The sequence below is a fragment of the Pholis gunnellus genome (genome assembly GCF_910591455.1).
Source record: "Pholis gunnellus genome assembly, chromosome: 24".
Classification (NCBI taxonomy): domain Eukaryota; kingdom Metazoa; phylum Chordata; class Actinopteri; order Perciformes; family Pholidae; genus Pholis; species Pholis gunnellus.
In genome coordinates, this window is record NC_136551.1 from 2,139,295 (window position 1) to 2,158,702 (window position 19,408).

General features: G+C 41.0%; 1 protein-coding gene across 1 annotated transcript; it reads right to left on the reverse strand.

Annotated features, from left to right (window-relative positions):
* Positions 1–2,130: 2,130 nt before the first annotated feature.
* Positions 2,131–18,905, reverse strand: LOC306715273 (kinesin heavy chain-like; the record flags this gene model as incomplete). Its single annotated transcript, XM_079185588.1, has 25 exons — positions 2,131–2,216; positions 2,308–2,524; positions 2,758–2,862; positions 2,953–3,024; positions 10,237–10,297; positions 10,391–10,492; positions 10,754–10,863; positions 10,971–11,047; positions 11,135–11,264; positions 11,430–11,627; positions 11,721–11,873; positions 12,017–12,223; positions 12,316–12,384; positions 12,558–12,739; positions 13,587–13,735; positions 14,181–14,329; positions 14,400–14,504; positions 14,579–14,703; positions 14,869–14,956; positions 15,080–15,135; positions 15,250–15,298; positions 15,452–15,556; positions 16,252–16,325; positions 16,602–16,689; positions 18,780–18,905. 25 exons carry the CDS (start codon positions 18,903–18,905, stop codon positions 2,131–2,133), a joined length of 2,883 nt encoding a protein of 960 aa, XP_079041714.1.
* Positions 18,906–19,408: the final 503 nt, after the last annotated feature.

Below are 19,408 nucleotides of genomic sequence, written 5' to 3' on the forward strand. Positions count from 1 at the left end.
GGAACTTTATGTGATCGTGTGAAGAAGATTTTTCTATTATTTATTATTTGTATTAATTTACTTGTGACCTGACCAAAATACATCTGTCTGTTCTGTCCAAAACTGATGATGATAATGTGCAATGTTACAGAGGGAAATATATGTATAGGGATTAAAGATTATATCATGACAAAATACCTGAAAGACCATCTTTTTTTGACAAAAAAAACAAGATAAATGAAAGTGAAATAGATTTATATTCGCTTTAATAGCATCAGATGTAGGTATATTCAGAGATATGATGCCACAGCCAAAACAAACAACTGAAAAAGCGTTTTGCAAACAAAATGTACATCATTATGAGGTGGTGTATACAAATGGCCTCAGTCCGTCCTCCCTGAGCATGCCTTTAACACAAGCTCCATGCAGTTACATTAATGTATCACCATGTACAGGGTGACTGCAGCTCTCTCAACAGCCACAAACGATTAAACATCAAATAAAGACGCTGATATTCTCTGGCAACCTGACGCTCCGTTGCCTGGAAAGTTGCCCTTTTGTATCATCGCTCTCAGCAACTAAGAATATCATCTTGAGATAATATTGTGCATTCAAAAAACATGCTAAACTGGCAGCAGGAAGACGAAGCGGCACAGACATCTGATACGTCTTTTGATTAAAAGGGTGTCGTCGATTACAATCTTTTGCTTTCAATTTAGGAAGTGGAAGTTATTCTGCAAAACCTGGCAAGTATGTTTTTACCTGTGAAAATAATATAGAAGTTCAGGTGTATCTAAAGGCACAAGGTGTGGCAGAGTGAAAAACAGACGTTTCTAGGATTGGTCGAGGGGGAAATTCATCGATCTGTCGTTGTCTCTTTTGCTTTATCTCTGATTGGCTGATCAGGAGCTTTGCAGAGTGAGTGCAAAACTATACAAGACCATGCCCGCTGTACTCTTCTATGATTACATAACTAACCTGACTGTTGTACTGTTGTGAGTCCCGGGAACGCCTGATTGGCTGGTCAGTGTCCCTGCAGGACTTACAGAAACAGTCAATCACAACAACTAAGAAACAATTGTCAGTCATGAATTCTGGAGGCCTAGAGTCATTAAACAGTTTAATTAGGATTGCTTCATACTTAAATATATATCTCAGCAGGGGACATACCTTATTTTTTAAGCTTTGTAGTGTTTGATTTTTGATTGTCACCTATTGGGAGACAAAAGAAGTAACTGGGAAAATGTAAAAAACAAAAGACAAACACTCCAACAAGACATCAGCATGGGTATTAGTGGGGAAACGCTTTAACACACAATTTAACAAGCTGTGTCGGTATGTTGTCGCAAAGAGTGTTTTTGTCTGCACAAAGTGGCTAAATTATAACTTCATCCAGGTGAGAAACTCAAAGGCTTTAGCTGCAACGGCGCTAACCGTTAGCCCCAAAAACATGTGATTCTTAAAGGAACACTTGGACTTTTTGGGACATATTTGCTTTTTTGCAGCGAGTTAGACGAGAGGACTGATAATCTTCTCATCTTCTCGACAAGATGTTACTAAACGCTCCCAAAATATCAAACTATTCTTTTAAATGAAGGAATGCTGGTTGAAGATGAATTAGTCACAGTCAGAATAATGCAACAAGTCAGCTGGTACACTTCTCCTTTCTGTCTCGATCGGGCCTCACTTATAGATTGTACGCTTGAAGTTAAGCAACAGAATTTATAAATATAAATACAAATGAAAATCAGGAGAATCACAGAAAATTGGTTTGGATCTTCTTTTTTTTTCCTGAAAGCATAATTTGGGACATTTTCTAAACGAGGCCTCTGATATCTACATTCAGCAAATTAAATATGTTTACACCTCATATCAGTATATACACGTGTGGATGTTGCTTCGCTGAGCGGTGACGGTCTGTGGTGATGGCCTCCCATTGGTGCTCCAACAGGAGGGGCGGGGCTTGTGGCTCCAGGTGTGGCGATGGGCATGCTTCAGTTCAGTCTGCAGGAAGAAGCAAAGCTTTAGTTTTAATGAGATTGTGGAACATTTTATGTCCAGTTTCTTGTTTTTAAATCCAAATTTTCAATCTGTCTCCTGGTTATATTTATTATAATGTTTTACTCACAGGGTGAACTTGCTGCGGTGGTTTTAGTTGTGGGCGTAGACGCCACCGGCTCTGATGGAGCTGCTGATGGGGGATGACAGCGGATGATGGCCTGGTCGGATGGGCTTTGCTGAGGCACAAACAAGAAAAGAAAGTGTCTATTCAGTAACATGTTTCATTTTCCCTTCTGTCAAAGTCTTGAATCTTGGCTGTCAGCTCACCGATCTGTGCAGAGAACCCCCTCCTGGCCATGTTCTTGGCCCGGACGGCCTCTTTGATGCGGTCCACTTCCTGCTGGTAGCGCTTGCGGTCCCTCATGGCGTTCTCTTTGGCCTCCTTCAGGGCGTTCTCCAGGGCTTTGACGCGCTCGGCCGTGGCCCTCAGACGCTTCTCCAGCTTGGGCAGCTCGCAGCGAAGGTCTGCGTTGTCTCGAACCAGCTGAGGGCGGCGGTGGAAAGTACAATGTACTTTAGTATTTCCATTAAACTACTTTATACATCATTGAATGCAGAACCTTTACTTTTTTTTACTTGCTAATGTCTTTTTGCATTATTGTATTAAGTAAAAGATCTGAATACTTCCACCACTGGCGGAGGGAAGACAGAAATACTGTCTATCATGGAACATGATCGCTCCACGTTTCTATCTATTCTTCAGTTGGATTATATTACCTGCTTGTGGACCTTGGTGAGCTGTTCCAAGTTGTTCTCCAGGAAGGAGATCTTCTGTTTCTGGGCCACATTTCCAAGTCCCTCCTCACAGTCCAGCTCTGCACTCTTGGGGAGAAAAACAAAACCCCCACAAAGATTTATGTTAAACTGGCAGATGAATGACACCAAATAACCAGAGGAGGGAAGGTTATGTACCTTCTTAACCCGCGTGGTGAGATCCTGAACGAAGAGTTTGCGCAGGTTGTGCAGAGTCTGCAGCTCCTTGGCCTGAAAGAACAAAAACAAAACAATTTATACCCAGCAATGTATATCCCCAACTTGGTGCCACTTGCCCATCTAACTAACTAACTTTAGATCTAACATCTGGAGTGACTATCGGAGCTGGAGATCGGACTGCCTTTCACTTTAAAATGTCACAGCAAGGATTGAACCTATATACCTATTGATCTGACACATGCTACTGTGTGGTAGAAACATTAGTCCAATGTCTATAATATGACTTTATTTTTACATTTTTCGACATGCTATACTATGACTTTATTATAACATTTTTCGACATGCTATACTATGACTTTATTTATTTATTTTTCAACATGCTATACTATGACTTTATTTTTTTATTTTTCAACATGCTATACTATGACTTTATTTTTACATTTTTCAACATGCTATACTATGACTTTATTTTTTTATTTTTCAACAAGCTATACTATGACTTTATTTATTTATTTTTCAACATGCTATACTATGACTTTATTTTTCAACATGCTATACTATAACTTTATTATAACATTTTTCGACATGCTATACTATGACTTTATTTTTCAACATGCTATACTATGACTTTATTATAACATTTTTCGACATGCTATACTATGACTTTATTTATTTATTTTTCAACATGCTATACTATGACTTTATTTTTACATTTTTCGACATGCTATACTATGACTTTATTTTTTTATTTTTCAACATGCTATACTATGACTTTACTTATTTATTTTTCAACATGCTATACTATGACTTTATTTTTTTTATTTTTCAACGTGCTATACTATGACTTTATTTTTACATTTTTCAACATGCTATACTATGACTTTATTTTTTTATTTTTCAACATGCTATACTATGACTTTATTTTTCAACATGCTATACTATGACTTTATTTTTACATTTTTCAACATGCTATACTATGACTTTATTTTTTTATTTTTCAACATGCTATACTATGACTTTATTTTTTTTATTTTTCAACGTGCTATACTATGACTTTATTTTTTTATTTTTCAACATGCTATACTATGACTTTATTTTTTTTATTTTTCAACGTGCTATACTATGACTTTATTTTTTTATTTTTCAACATGCTATACTATGACTTTATTTTTTTATTTTTCAACATGCTATACTATGACTTTATTTTTCAACATGCTATACTATGACTTTATTATAACATTTTTCAACATGCTATACTATGACTTTATTTTTTTTATTTTTCAACGTGCTATACTATGACTTTATTTATTTATTTTTCAACATGCTATACTATGACTTTATTTTTACATTTTTCGACATGCTATACTATGACTTTATTTTTACATTTTTCAACATGCTATACTATGACTTTATTTTTACATTTTTCGACATGCTATACTATGACTTTATTATAACATTTTTCAACATGCTATACTATGACTTTATTTATTTATTTTTCAACATCCTATACTATGACTTTATTTTTAAATTTTTCAACATGCTATACTATGACTTTATTTATTTATTTTTCGACATGCTATACTATGACTTTATTTATTTATTTTTCAACATGCTATACTATGACTTTATTTTTACATTTTTCGACATGCTATACTATGACTTTATTTTTTTATTTTTCAACATGCTATACTATGACTTTATTTTTACATTTTTCAACATGCTATACTATGACTTTATTTTAAGATTTTTCAAAATGCTATACTATGACTTTATTATAACATTTTTCGACATGCTATAATATGACTTTATTTTAAGATTTTTCAACATGCTATACTATGACTTTATTATAAAATTTTTCGACATGCTATACTATGACTTTATTTATTTATTTTTCAACGTGCTATACTATGACTTTATTTTTTTATTTTTCAACATGCTATACTATGACTTTATTTTTTTTATTTTTCAACGTGCTATACTATGACTTTATTTTTACATTTTTCAACATGCTATACTATGACTTTATTTTTACATTTTTCGACATGCTATACTATGACTTTATTTTTTTTATTTTTCAACGTGCTATACTATGACTTTATTTTTTTATTTTTCAACATGCTATACTATGACTTTATTTTTTTTATTTTTCAACGTGCTATACTATGACTTTATTTTTTTATTTTTCAACATGCTATACTATGACTTTATTTTTTTATTTTTCAACATGCTATACTATGACTTTATTTTTCAACATGCTATACTATGACTTTATTATAACATTTTTCAACATGCTATACTATGACTTTATTTTTTTTATTTTTCAACGTGCTATACTATGACTTTATTTATTTATTTTTCAACATGCTATACTATGACTTTATTTTTACATTTTTCGACATGCTATACTATGACTTTATTTTTACATTTTTCAACATGCTATACTATGACTTTATTTTTACATTTTTCGACATGCTATACTATGACTTTATTATAACATTTTTCAACATGCTATACTATGACTTTATTTATTTATTTTTCAACATCCTATACTATGACTTTATTTTTAAATTTTTCAACATGCTATACTATGACTTTATTTATTTATTTTTCGACATGCTATACTATGACTTTATTTATTTATTTTTCAACATGCTATACTATGACTTTATTTTTACATTTTTCGACATGCTATACTATGACTTTATTTTTTTATTTTTCAACATGCTATACTATGACTTTATTTTTACATTTTTCAACATGCTATACTATGACTTTATTTTAAGATTTTTCAAAATGCTATACTATGACTTTATTATAACATTTTTCGACATGCTATAATATGACTTTATTTTAAGATTTTTCAACATGCTATACTATGACTTTATTATAAAATTTTTCGACATGCTATACTATGACTTTATTTATTTATTTTTCAACGTGCTATACTATGACTTTATTTTTTTATTTTTCAACATGCTATACTATGACTTTATTTTTTTTATTTTTCAACGTGCTATACTATGACTTTATTTTTACATTTTTCGACATGCTATACTATGACTTTATTTATTTATTTTTCGACATGCTATACTATGACTTTATTTTTACATTTTTCAACATGCTATACTATGACTTTATTTTTTTATTTTTAAACATGCTATACTATGACTTTATTTTTTTTATTTTTCAACGTGCTATACTATGACTTTATTTTTACATTTTTCGACATGCTATACTATGACTTTATTTATTTATTTTTCAACGTGCTATACTATGACTTTATTTTTTTATTTTTCAACGTGCTATACTATGACTTTATTTTTTTATTTTTCAACATGCTATACTATGACTTTATTTTTACATTTTTCGACATGCTATACTATGACTTTATTTATTTATTTTTCGACATGCTATACTATGACTTTATTTTTACATTTTTCAACATGCTATACTATGACTTTATTTTTACATTTTTCAACATGCTATACTATGACTTTATTTTTACATTTTTCAACATGTTATACTATGACTTTATTTTAAGATTTTTCAACATGCTATACTATGACTTTATTATAAAATTTTTCGACATGCTATACTATGACTTTATTTTAAGATTTTTCGACATGCTATACTATGACTTTATTTTAAGATTTTTCAAAATGCTATACTATGACTTTATTTTTTTATTTTTCAACATGCTATACTATGACTTTATTTTTACATTTTTCAACATGCTATACTATGACTTTATTTTTACATTTTTCAACATGCTATACTATGACTTTATTTATTTATTTTTCAACATGCTATACTATGACTTTATTTTTACATTTTTCAACATGCTATACTATGACTTTATTTATTTATTTTTCAACATGCTATACTATGACTTTATTTTAAGATTTTTCAACATGCTATACTATGACTTTATTCACTTTTTTCAACAATAGCTCAGCTTGATGACAGAAGGGCCGCAACCCGAGAGACTGCGGGTTTGACCCTTATAAGGTGCGACGGTTTTTGAGGGCCGACGCGCAATCGCAGAGTCAAGTAAAACAAAAAAACATCCAAGGGTGTGGCGTCGGATAGCTCAGGTTGATGACCGAAAGGCCGCAACCCGAGAAACTGCGGGTTCGATCCTTATAAGGTGCGACGGTTTTTGAGGGCTGACGCGCAATCGCAGAGTCAAGTACGACAAAAAAACATCCAAGGGTGTGGTGTCGGATAGCTCAGCTTGATGACCAAAGGGCTGCAACCCGAGAGACTGTGGGTTTGACCCTTATAAGGTGCGACGGTTTTTGAGGGCTGACGCGCAATCGCAGAGTCAAGTACAACAAAAAAACATCCAAGGGTGTGGCGTCGAATAGCTCAGCTTGATGACTGAAGGGCCGCAACCCGAGAGACTGAGGGTTCGATCCTTATAAGGTGCGACGGTTTTTGAGGGCTGACGCGCAATCGCAGAGTCAAGTACGACAAAAAAACAACCAAGGGTGTGGCGTTGAATAGCTCAGCTTGATGACCGAAGGGCCGCAACCCGAGAGACTGAGGGTTCGATCCTTATAAGGTGCGACGATTTTTGAGGCCTGATGCCCAATCGCAGATTTAAATACGCGAAGAGAAGCGTTCCAGATGCGAAAAGGGACTGGTAGCGCAGTAATAACTGCCATGGTTTGCTCCTTCAACCAGGCATGGTGTGCAGTGGGTTCAAATCCCGCGGTTGCCAGTGTAGATAACGTCGCAGTGGGGTTCTCCCCTCTGGAGATTTCGGAGAGATGTAGCCAAGGGGTTATGGAGAAATATATATATATATATATATGAAGATTTTTGTTGTTTTGTTTTGATGTTGCCAGGGTAGGACTGTCAGGGAGGCGCTGCTGAACCTTACGCCTCTCCCAAAACTAACCTACTCACAAACAAGAAAAAAAAATCTTCATATATTTCATAACCCCCTGGCTACATCTCGCCGAAATCACCAGTGGGGAGAACCGCACTGCGACGTTATCTACACTGGCAACCGCGGGATTTGAACCCACTGCACACCATGCCTGGTTGAAGGAGCAAACCATGGCAGTTATTACTGCGCTACCAGTCCCTTTTCGCATCTGGAACGCTTCTCTTCGCGTATTTAAATCTGCGATTGGGCATCAGGCCTCAAAAATCGTCGCACCTTATAAGGATCGAACCCTCAGTCTCTCAGGTTGCAGCCCTTCGGTCATCAAGCTGAGCTATTCGACGCCACACCCTTAGATGTTTTTTTGTTTTACTTGACTCTGCGATTGCGCGTCGGCCCTCAAAAACCGTCGCACCTTATAAGGATCGAACCCGCAGTTTCTCGGGTTGCTGCTCTTCGGTCATCAAGCTGAGCTATCCGACGTCACACACTTCATTTGTTGTTTGTCATACTTGACTCTGCAATTGCGCATCAGGCCTCAAAAACCGTCGCACCTTATAAGGATCGAACCCTCAGTCTCTCGGGTTGCGGCCCTTCGGTCATCAAGCTGAGCTATTCGACGCCACACCCTTGGTTGTTTTTTTGTCGTACTTGACTCTGCGATTGCGCGTCAGCCCTCAAAAACCATCGCACCTTATAAGGATCGAACCCGCAGTCTCTCGGGTTGCGGCCCTTCGGTCATCAAGCTGAGCTATTCAACGGCACACACTACATTTGTTGTTTGTCGTACTTGACTCTGCGATTGCGCATCAGGCCTCAAAAACCATCGCACCTTATAAGGATCGAACCCGCAGTCTCTCAGGTTGCGGCCCTTCGGTCATCAAGCTGAGCTATTCGACGCCACACACTTCATTTGTTGTTTGTCGTACTTGACTCTGCGATTGCGCGTCAGCCCTCAAAAATCGTCGCACCTTATAAGGATCGAACCCTCAGTCTCTCGGGTTGCGGCCCTTCGGTCATCAACCTGAGCTATCCGACGCCACACCCTTGGATGTTTTTTTGTTTTACTTGACTCTGCGATTGCGCGTCGGCCCTCAAAAACCATCGCACCTTATAAGTATCGAAACCTCAGTCTCTCGGGTTGCGGCCCTTCGGTCATCAAGCTGAGCTATTCGACGCCACACCCTTGGATGTTTTTTTATTTTACTTGACTCTGCGATTGCGCATCAGGCCTCAAAAACCGTCGCACCTTATAAGGGTCAAACCCGCAGTCTCTCGGGTTGCGGCCCTTCGGTCATCAAGCTGAGCTATTCAACGCCACACCCTTGGACGTTTTTTTGTCGTACTTGACTCTGCGATTGCGCATCAGGCCTCAAAAACGATCGCACCTTATAAGGATCGAACCGTCGGTCTCTCGGGTTGCGGCCCTTCGGTCATCAACCTGAGCTATTCGACGTCACACTCTTGGATGTTTTTTTGTCATACTTGACTCTGCGATTGCACATCAGGCCTCAAAAACCATCACACCTCATCAGGATCGAACCCGCAGTCTCTCGGGTTGCAGCCCTTCGGCCATCAACCTGAGCTATTCAACGTCACACACTTCAATCATTGTTTGTCGTACTTGACTCTGCGATTGCACATCAAGCCTTAAAACTCACTGCACCTTATAAGGATCGAACCCACAGTCTCCTGGCTCCTAACCACTCTTCTATCACCCTAACCCATTTGCCCTGACACCAGCCACAGGTCGCTCTTTGGATGTTGGAACTCTAAACTCACCGCACCTCAGAAGAATCAACCTTCATTTTCAGACATTGGACTAATGTTTCTACCACACAGTAGCATGTGTCAGATCAACAGGTATATAGGTTCAATCCTTGCTGTGACATTTTAAAGTGCAAGGCTCTGCCAAACAGTAGACTATCCTTTCTGATCAAATAACAGAGAGACAGACCTGAGGTACAGAGCTTGTTGACGTCCAACATGACTTTCTTCGACATATGCCTTTTTCAATATTGGGCGACTGAGGCTCAGACTGTGGCTCAACCTGCCAATCTTGTGGTTAAAGGCTCCAACAGCGGGTTGAATAGTTCGATGTACTATGACTGTTTTTTCGATGTATTATTACGTAGTTCCAAGCCTATTTATTAAGTATACAAAGTAGTTTAAATCTGTTCCAGCTTTACCAGCTGCAACAGTAAAGTGATGAAAACATTAATGCATCAATATTTATAATACAATGATGAAGGCCTACCTTTAATATGCATACGCTTTATGGCACACTACCCAGTACGGCCTGCAGGTGCCACAAAACTGTGGAATACAACAACTACTGTACAAAATGTAAACCTTCATAGAGCTTAACTTACCACAGTCTCCTCCAGGCCCTTCAAGTCCTCTCTGGCCAGCTCGCTCTGTTCATTCAGCACTCTGGACACAAAACAGAGACATTAACACCAGCATTTACAAATCAACTTGTACTACATCCGACGCTAATTAACAACGGTGCAGTTAGATGCCTACATGAGTTTCTGTAGCTTTGCATCCTTCTCCTGCTCTTCAGCCTTCAGTTTGTCGTAGTCTGACATAAGTCTCTCCTGCTCCAATAACAGACCCTGGTTTAGACTGTGAGAGAAAGAGCAATAAATCGAGAATCACTGAAGAGAAATCAAGCTCAAGCTAAACCCTGAACCCTGTGCATAAGATGCCATTCATAGAAATACTTCTTCATTCATTCATTTTCATGCAAGATAGATCAAAACCCATGCTGGGTCTAGGGGTCCAAATTGGTACGCAGCATGGATAGCAGCACAAGCATCGCACATTATTCTACAATAATAATACAATAAATACAACCGGAGGTCACCAGTGCTGGTGTGTCCTTACTCTGTGAGTTCGTCCTGCATCCTCTGCTTGTCTTCGATCTCGTCCCGGAGGCGGCTGAGCTGCTTCTGGTGAGCCTCCCTGTGGTTCTCCAGCTGCTCCTCCAGCGTTCTCTGGAGGACGGACGGAGACGGAAATACACATTCGAGATTTAGCATTCAAATAAAAAAAAAAAATGTAAATATTATTTGACTGTTTTTCAGCTGTGCTTTCAGGTCACCTTGATGTCATCGTCTCCATCCGGTCTGCTGATGTCCTCCTTCTCCTTCTCCTCCCCTAACACCTCGTGTCTTTTCTCTGAGACCCAACAAAGAAGATGAAGTGATTCAATCTATCGGTGAGTAAATAACTGGGTTAACAGCGAGAACGGGAAATAGAGACAACGCAGTTTGGTGTGCTGACCCTGCAGTTTGGTGAGCTCCTCGGTCAGAGCGTCCTGACTCTCCTCCAGCTGCCTCTTCTTCTGCTCCATGTTCTGCATGTAGTCAGTCAGAGACTTGATCTTGGCCTGGTGCTGCACACAAGGGGGACAGCACAGACACCATGGACGTTTGAGCAAAAACAGAGCAAGAGAAACGTTCAGTCATTCATTCAAAGTGCCTTTCAGCAGGGAAACAGTGGCAGAGAAGTCTCCTTTTCAGGAGCTGCATCTCTCTGCACAATACAAGGTGATGGGTACCTGGGAGATGAGAAGCTGACAGGACGCCAGCTCCTTCTCATTTGCCTGGATCTTGCGGTGGCCATCGGCCTGAGCGCTCTCCAGCTGCTTGCTGCGGTTCACCAGAGACTTGACCTCGGACTTCATCTTGCTGATGTAGAGGCGAGCCACGGTGAACTCCTCCTCCACCACCGAGCCGTTCCCCTTCGTCTCTGAGGACTGAGCGAGGGGAGGGGGGGGGGACGGGAGGTTAGTGCGTGAGTGCGAGAGAGGATGCGTGAGCGCTTCGTTTGTGTGCGTGTCCGTTCTCACCGCGGCGATCTTCACGTCGCTGGTGCCGATGATGGCGCCGATGTCGCTGAGGTCACGCAGCAGCAGGTTGAGGACCTCGGCGGCTCTCTTCCTCTGCAGGCCGCTCAGCTCCTGCAGCTGACTCAGCTCCCTCTGCACCGCCAACAGCAACGCCTGTCCACAACACACACACACACACACACACACACACGTAAAACACTATTATGCTTCAGTGGCATGCATTTGTTGTCTGTTAGAAAGTAATATAAGATAAAGAAACATTATACACATGTTTGTATGTATTTTTTTCCACTCACCGTCTTGTGCTGCAGCTCCTCGATCAGCTGCACGTTGGTCTGATCCCTCTCCTCCACCTCTTGGCTCTTCTGGTCGTAGTTGACGGCCAGCTCCTCCAGGGCCTGCAGCACCTCCTTCACCTCCTCCTTGGCCAGCTCGTTCTCCGTCTGCAGCCGACACAGCTCCACCTGGATCTTCTCGTAGTCGCGCCTCGTCGATGCCAGCAGCTGGACATACACACGTTTATACCGACATAAACTAACGTGCATATGTAGTTTATAAAACAGAAAATGAAAGTTTCACGGGCTGGGAGATAAACCTCTTCCTGGTCCATCATCTGCTCCTTGAGTTTCTCCGCCAGCTGACTGTGTTGGTTGATCTCATCGTCCTGTAGAAATAATCAGAGGATATTAAGTCAGTAATTAAAGGTCAAGTATTAACAGTGCAGATGTATCATTATATACTGCAAGTTTTTTGTTCTTCTTTCAATGAATCTGTTGTTTTCATGATTACTGTACAAATGTCTTTTTACAATCCTAACTATCCTAACATCAGTGTCACCTTGTCATCCAGCTGTTTGTACAGGTTGCTGATGTCCTCCTCGTATTTGCTCCGCTCGTCACCAGAAACAGAGACGCCGCCTACAGGCGGCAGCAGGTTGTCGATGACGGGAGTGTTGTCGCACGGCTCGACGCTCTTCTGATCTTTAGAGCTCAGCTGCTCCTCCTCAGGGACGTCCTCCCCTGTAACGCGGACTCATCGGTTAGATAGATTCGTATTGTGTTATGTACGCTTGATTTCAAGGGGTGTAGAGTAAAAGCCATGTCACAACACATTGTGTAGCAATACACATATGGCAGTAAAATCATATTTATCTCTGGTTATGTTGACCTCGGCACGCAAAGACTTTTACTGTAATTATTCTTAATTGTGACAAAAGTCATCAGCAAATGAGAAGATGGAGAAAAGAGCTGCTCCGTTTAAAAGGCTCGGCATGGAGCCAGCGGCTGAGTCATGGCAGAAACACTGCATCAGCATAATGTGTGTGTGTTTTACTGTGTGTGTGTGTGTGTGTGTGTTTCGCTACATTTCTGTGTACGGAGCGTAGGCTTTAGAGGCTGCAGCTGATTTGTTGCTACGGAGGGGGAGTGTTATCAGCATGGGAATTAAAAGAATTAAAAAAAGCAATGGCCAGAGAGAGAGAGAGAGGGGGGGGGGGGGGGGGGAATCGAGGGAGAGTGGAGGGGAGAGAGAGAGACGATAAAGCAAAGAGGAGAAGGGAGAGCAGTTACCATGCAACAGAGATGATGAAAAAAAGGGCGAGGATGATGTTAAGGAGTCACTGCAGTCTCAGAAGAGAGGAGGACAGAAACAAAGAAAACAGACAGTATCATAGTGTGTTTATGTACCTACTGTTACATGACGTCTGCAGGATGTTGATAGTGTGGATTAGTGGCCATGCAGACAAAGAGTCATTTCACCTCACAAAACATGGGAGTTGGTGGTCTGAGAGGCTGCTGCCTCGATTGGCTTCGTTTGTTTGTGTTATTGTGTGACTTTGGTGTTTTCCTCTGTGTCTTTGTATCTCACCGTTCCTCCAGCGGTTCAGTTCAGCCTCCAGCCTCTGGATGATGGTTTTCAGGCTCTTGTTCTTGTCCTTCTGCTTCTCATACTTCTTCTTCCACTCTTCAGCCGTCAGCTCCAGGTTCACAGACACCGTGTTCTTGATGGTCTTGGCCCTAAAGTTAGGTTTGTTTGGAAGTTAACAGATATATGTTGAACAGTTTTTTTCATTTAATGCGCTTGATTAGACTCAGTGTAGCTGTTCCCTCACTCTACTGTCTGCTTTGTGGCACCGGTTAGTGTGGGACAATAGTAACTCTATATGTCTTTTTAGTCACATTGTTACGCTGCTCTCATGGATGCTCACTAAAGTGTTGTTGACCAGGTAATAAACAGGGTCTACAGACCAGAAACAAAGCACTATTGTGGATTACAAAGGTGTGGAGAGTTCCATCAGAGGATCTATACATAGAAACAAACCCGGATGCACAGTGGGAAACTAAAAGCCATCTGGTTGCTTGTTTTCAACACTGACGTCAGCCACAGCCCTAATGAGTCACGAGGTTGTTTTTTCCATATGCCACCCGTCACACACACACTAAAAAGATCAAGTGTAGGTACCTCTGTCCAAACATGAGTGTGGACTTGGTCTCGGACTCGTTGTAGACGGACGGCGAGCAGCAGATGATGATGGTGGTGCGACAGTTTCCCCCCAGAGAGTCCTGCAGGATCCGAGTCATCTTACTGTCTCTGTACGGCACGTGGGATTTCTGAAAAGTAAACGCACTTAATTCACATTCTTCAACTACGTGGAGGTGGAGCTAACCGCGGCTGACCTACCGTTCCCTCGGCCAGAGCTGAAATGACGTTTCCCAGCGCCGACAGAGATTTGTTGATGTTCTTCGCCTCATCCAACACGGCTCCCTCTGCTCCCGTCTTACTGACCTGTATCAAACAGATTAGATGTCACATCCACTTTACGTGAACTTTCATCTGCCTGATCTCACTCCCGGGGTTACCTTCTCGCTGCCCGCCAGGTCGACCAGGTAGAGCTTCCCCGACAGCTTCTTCTCCGTCTCCATGTTTTCCTGCTTGATGTTGATGAGGAAGATGCTGTGGCTGCGAGAGCTGTGCTCATTCATGTCTAGAAAAAAGAATCACAGTCAGTCTTATTCACTCCACAACCAGTTTCTCCTCCAGTGTGAAGGTCCCACACCTACTTGTGTACATTAAATATGAAAGATGAGTCGAAACATTGGGAGAAAGATGTCTTTGGTTGATATTTACATACACATTTAAAGATACATACTAGTCACTGCCACATGCCGATTGTTTTTGCCCTCATCGATGACGTCCATGACCTCCTCTGGACTGGACACAAAACGCTCAGTACAACCCTGACAGAGAAAGAGAAACATTCACAGTTCACCGTGTATTTAGATGTTTAACTGGAATCAGGGCACTTAAAGTGAGACCATGTCATTTGATTGGATGTGAAACGTGAAGGCCAGTTTACCAACCTTCACATAGGGAACTCTGTTTTTGTCTTCGTGCACGGCGAGGTTCGTCTTCGACACTTCAAACGGAACAAAGAAAGACTAAATAAAACAAGGTAATCATGCAAAATCCTCCAATCCTCAGTTCAATTCGCCTTAAATGTGACACACTTGAGATGCACAGTGTTACTCACCATCCAGCAGGTCTCTGATCTTATCCATGTAGATTTCAAAGTAGGAAACCTGCACAGAAGAACTCCAAACTTATAATGTCTACTCGTCGAGTCTTTGTACTAATGTCGGTTTCTCCTCATGTAGGTAATTAGATATTTAAGAATGAAGAGTTATATATATATATATATACATATACTGTAAATGTTTCTTGTTATTTTTCACCTTGATGTGGAACTCGAGGTTCTCGTCCATGGAGTAGATGTGGTCAAAGATGTCGTGGGAGATGCGAGGGATGATTCCCATCAGCTGGTGGTCGTGCAGTTTTCCCTGAACACAGCAATGAATATTCATGTTATTAATGCTACTATGTGGAAGCATTCAAATACACCAGGACGACGCTCCGTGGGATGTGACGCTGCAGCTATAAGAAAATACACATCGTCAGGAAAAACGTCCGTTAAACTTTGAAGCTAGCTTTTAATCGGATCATCGGGGTTTGAGATGGAATAAAAAGTTCATTTAAAGACAGTGAAGCAGATGTTTTTCATCACGGACTCACAGATTAGAGTATTACTGCTGTCTTGGTGGATTAGTCTACTAGCTGAAGTAATTTGCACTCAAAATGAATGATGCAGGACGATGATCCACTTTGAGTTCAACCTGTGCAAAGAATTCTACTTTTTCCACTTTAAATCTGTACATTTCACACAGTGAGTTTGGACATCAATGCCTCGCTGAAAAGCTTTGAAGGTTTGCAGGAACTGAAACTTCTATCAGGCTTTTGATTCCTCATCTTTCAGCCATCGTAGGCGAGTGGATTTAGGGTTTGTGCAAAGTCTGTTACACAATGCCGGCTGCGCTCTAATCCTCTGATTGGAGAGGAAAAAATAAAGGTCACTACCGGTCTTTATTCAGTGGCTCTGACTCTGGGGTTTATCCTCTGGTTGACTGATTGTCCATGAAGAAGTGGAGGAACGGCTGACATGACAGTCAGACCTGTGTGTCATGTTTGAGGGTCTCACCTCCATGGTGTGTGTCTTCCCGGAGGACGTCTGTCCGTAGGCGAAGATGGTCCCGTTGTAACCGCCCAGCACATCTGGAGCAACACGAAGACACAGGCATGAAAAACAGCTGTCCATTGTGACTACAATACCATGTGTGTATGATAATAAAACGTACTAATGCTGCTGTTGTTACTACTATAACTGCTTGCTTCATATACAACATCAAGAGCAGCAGATAGTGACATTAAATCCAAATAAGAAGGTAGAATGAGGGTAAAAAGACTTCACTTTACTATTATGTAAAATATGGAATCAGAGATGAGGGGCAGATTGCATTAGAGTTACATAAGAACAACGTGTCACGGTACCTTTGACTATCTGTTTGGCACATTGGTCGTACACTTGCCCCTGTGAGGTGTTGGGAGGCAGCACTCGGTCGAACACGTAGGGTTTACTCTGTTTCAAACCAACACGGGACACATTAATGACACAAATATACTGCAATGCATCAAACAAGACATTTCATCTTCAGTTGTTTGAGCTCTTATCTAAAAAACAATGCCTGTCATGACATCATGATTCCATAAAACAACACAAGAAAACAAGTGAAATGATTATGTTTTTTATAGGTTTTGACTTAAGTGACAGAAGATTAAAGTCAGTTTAAGGGCTCAATAATATATGACTGGCTAAAATGCAGATTTTTGTGGTTGATTTTGGATTTTTATTTGACATAAATTAACATTTTTAGAGAGAGTTTCTTTGTCATTTTTATCATGATTTATTAAAAGCCTGCACCACTGCATGCTTGAGAGTAAATGAGACCATTTCATGAGTAGAAACCACTGACACACTGCAGCTGCAGCTACATGCTGCGTGTTTCTCTGCTGGTGTAAAAGTGTAAATGCTCCAGCAGCTCCCCGTCTGTCTGTCCATCATTCCTGCTGCCCTCGTACAACTACTGTCTCTGTCTCTCAGGGGGTTTAAAAGCCTCGTCGCTGTGATAACGCCGCTCTCAGCACTTGAGAGGCGGCAGAAGCAGCACTCTCGCTCTCTCTGAGCCCCAGAGATGAAGCAGAGAAAACACTGACGCCCACAGTACCAGCGTGTCGGGAATGTGTTTCTGCAGCTTGACTGACGGCACGAGGCGGTGACAGCGGTGTTTCTGGAAGATGTTGCAACAGAATGAATAATGCAGGATGCTGATGGTGAGCAGCTCTGCATGAACACACTGTGGCTGGGTTCACTTCCTGTCTGTCTCTCTGTCTGTCTCTCTCTCTCTGTCTGTCTCTCTCTCTCTCTGTATGTCTCTCTCTGTCTGTCTGTCTCTCTATCTGTCTCTCTCTCTGTCTGTCTGTCTGCTTGCATACAAACGCTGCACTGCAATGTCATTTTTACAGATCACCTTGACATATTTTAGTTGCTCATTCCCGTTTTTTAGACATAACTATTATGTAGTGTTCAAGGACGGCTGGGAAAATACATCATCACGTGTTTTTGGTCAGGGATGACTTTCACAAAATTAAAATTTCTCATAAACAATCTAGTTTAAGTTCTGTCACATATTGTGAGGATGTCTGTGTTAGCTCCACCCACCTGGGCTTCCAGGGAGTAGAAAACAAACATTAGACCAGATGCTCTGAAATAAACCTCAGGCTCAAAAGTAGCCGGTCACTGTGGAGAAACAAGGCACTGAAGCAGCCTTCCCTGAGTTCCACATGTAAAATGGTGAGTCAGTGTGACCTCTGACCTCCAAATGATCACTTCCTTTAATTGTAAATCAATATTCCTCTGCAGCAAATCTGTCCGGGTCAATTTTAAAATAAGCTGAAGCCAAAAAAAGGCCTTACAAGATTATTGTTCTTCTAATTTTTGTGTTAATGTTTGATTTTAAAGCTGTATTCTCGTCGCTTTCTCCACACCTGAGAGGAAACACATCACAGCTGAGCTTAGTCCTGATTGGCTCACTATGATCTGAAATAAACTGCCTTTTTTTAATCCTTTGTGATCCGTTTATCCCTGCTGGTGTTTTTTGGTATTCTAGACTGGTCTGTTTCGAACTCTAAATATTTAATATACATTTAAATGTCAGAATTTGAAGATATGACATCATTCTCAATTTTATTTGTTTATGTTATTGCCTGCACTGGTATATTATTACAATATTTTACAATGTAGATGCCCAATGACATTGTTTTGCATGAATATATTAATGAAATATTTAATTATAATGATTAGTACTGCCTGTCGTAGTAAACATTTAGACATGTATCCCTGCAGAGTAGAACTTACTGATCATACACTGAATACCCTCTGACACATAGGCCTGTCATCAACATCTCTGTGATATAGTGGTAGATGATTATTACACCGCTATAACATCTCCTGCAGGGCTTATTGCGCATTTGGCTTCCCCGGCCTGCCTGCAGAGCTCCAGGTGACTTTGCTCCTCTGAAACACTGCAGTGTTTGTATTTCCAGCTGCACACACACACACACACACACACCACATCAACATCACAGCAAACAGTGAGCGGACAGACTTGCCGTTATGACCACCGTGTCGTCCTCTTTGAATTTGGGGATGTATTTGTCTCCTCTGTTTATTTCGGCCTCGTTCAGGGGCCTGAAGCGGCACATCACCCTCACCCCGCACTCCGCCGCATCCATCATGGCTGCTGCTGGCACTGTTTACACCGCCCCTCCAAATAATGCGGGTGCAAACAAATAAACAAACGGGCTGGGAAACAGCAGTCTATTTTGTTGGTAGGGTGGTGCCCAAACTGAGGCTCAGGGACCACCAGCTGGGGAGCTCAGAATTCACTAAAACAGAGAATCACATAATTATTGTCAAATACCGAATTTCCCAGAGGGGGGTGGGGGCAAAAACGTCTGGCTTCTTGGTTTCCTCACCGCGAGAAAGTTTAGGAATCTTCCGGTTTATCCGATGCGCAACGCGTCCTTCATCCAAGCCGAATACGTCCGGGTATCCTCGGCTGCGCCATGGCCGAACCGGATCAACCGCAGCACCGCGTCCCGCTGAGGAGCTCAGACACCGGCGAGCAGGCCTCCTTCTGCAGCGGCGACACCGAGAAAATCGCGCAGAGAGCGGACTGATGTGCGTCTTAACGTCGGGGTCGCTGCACGGTTTGCAGAGGGAGAGCCGGGGAGGATGC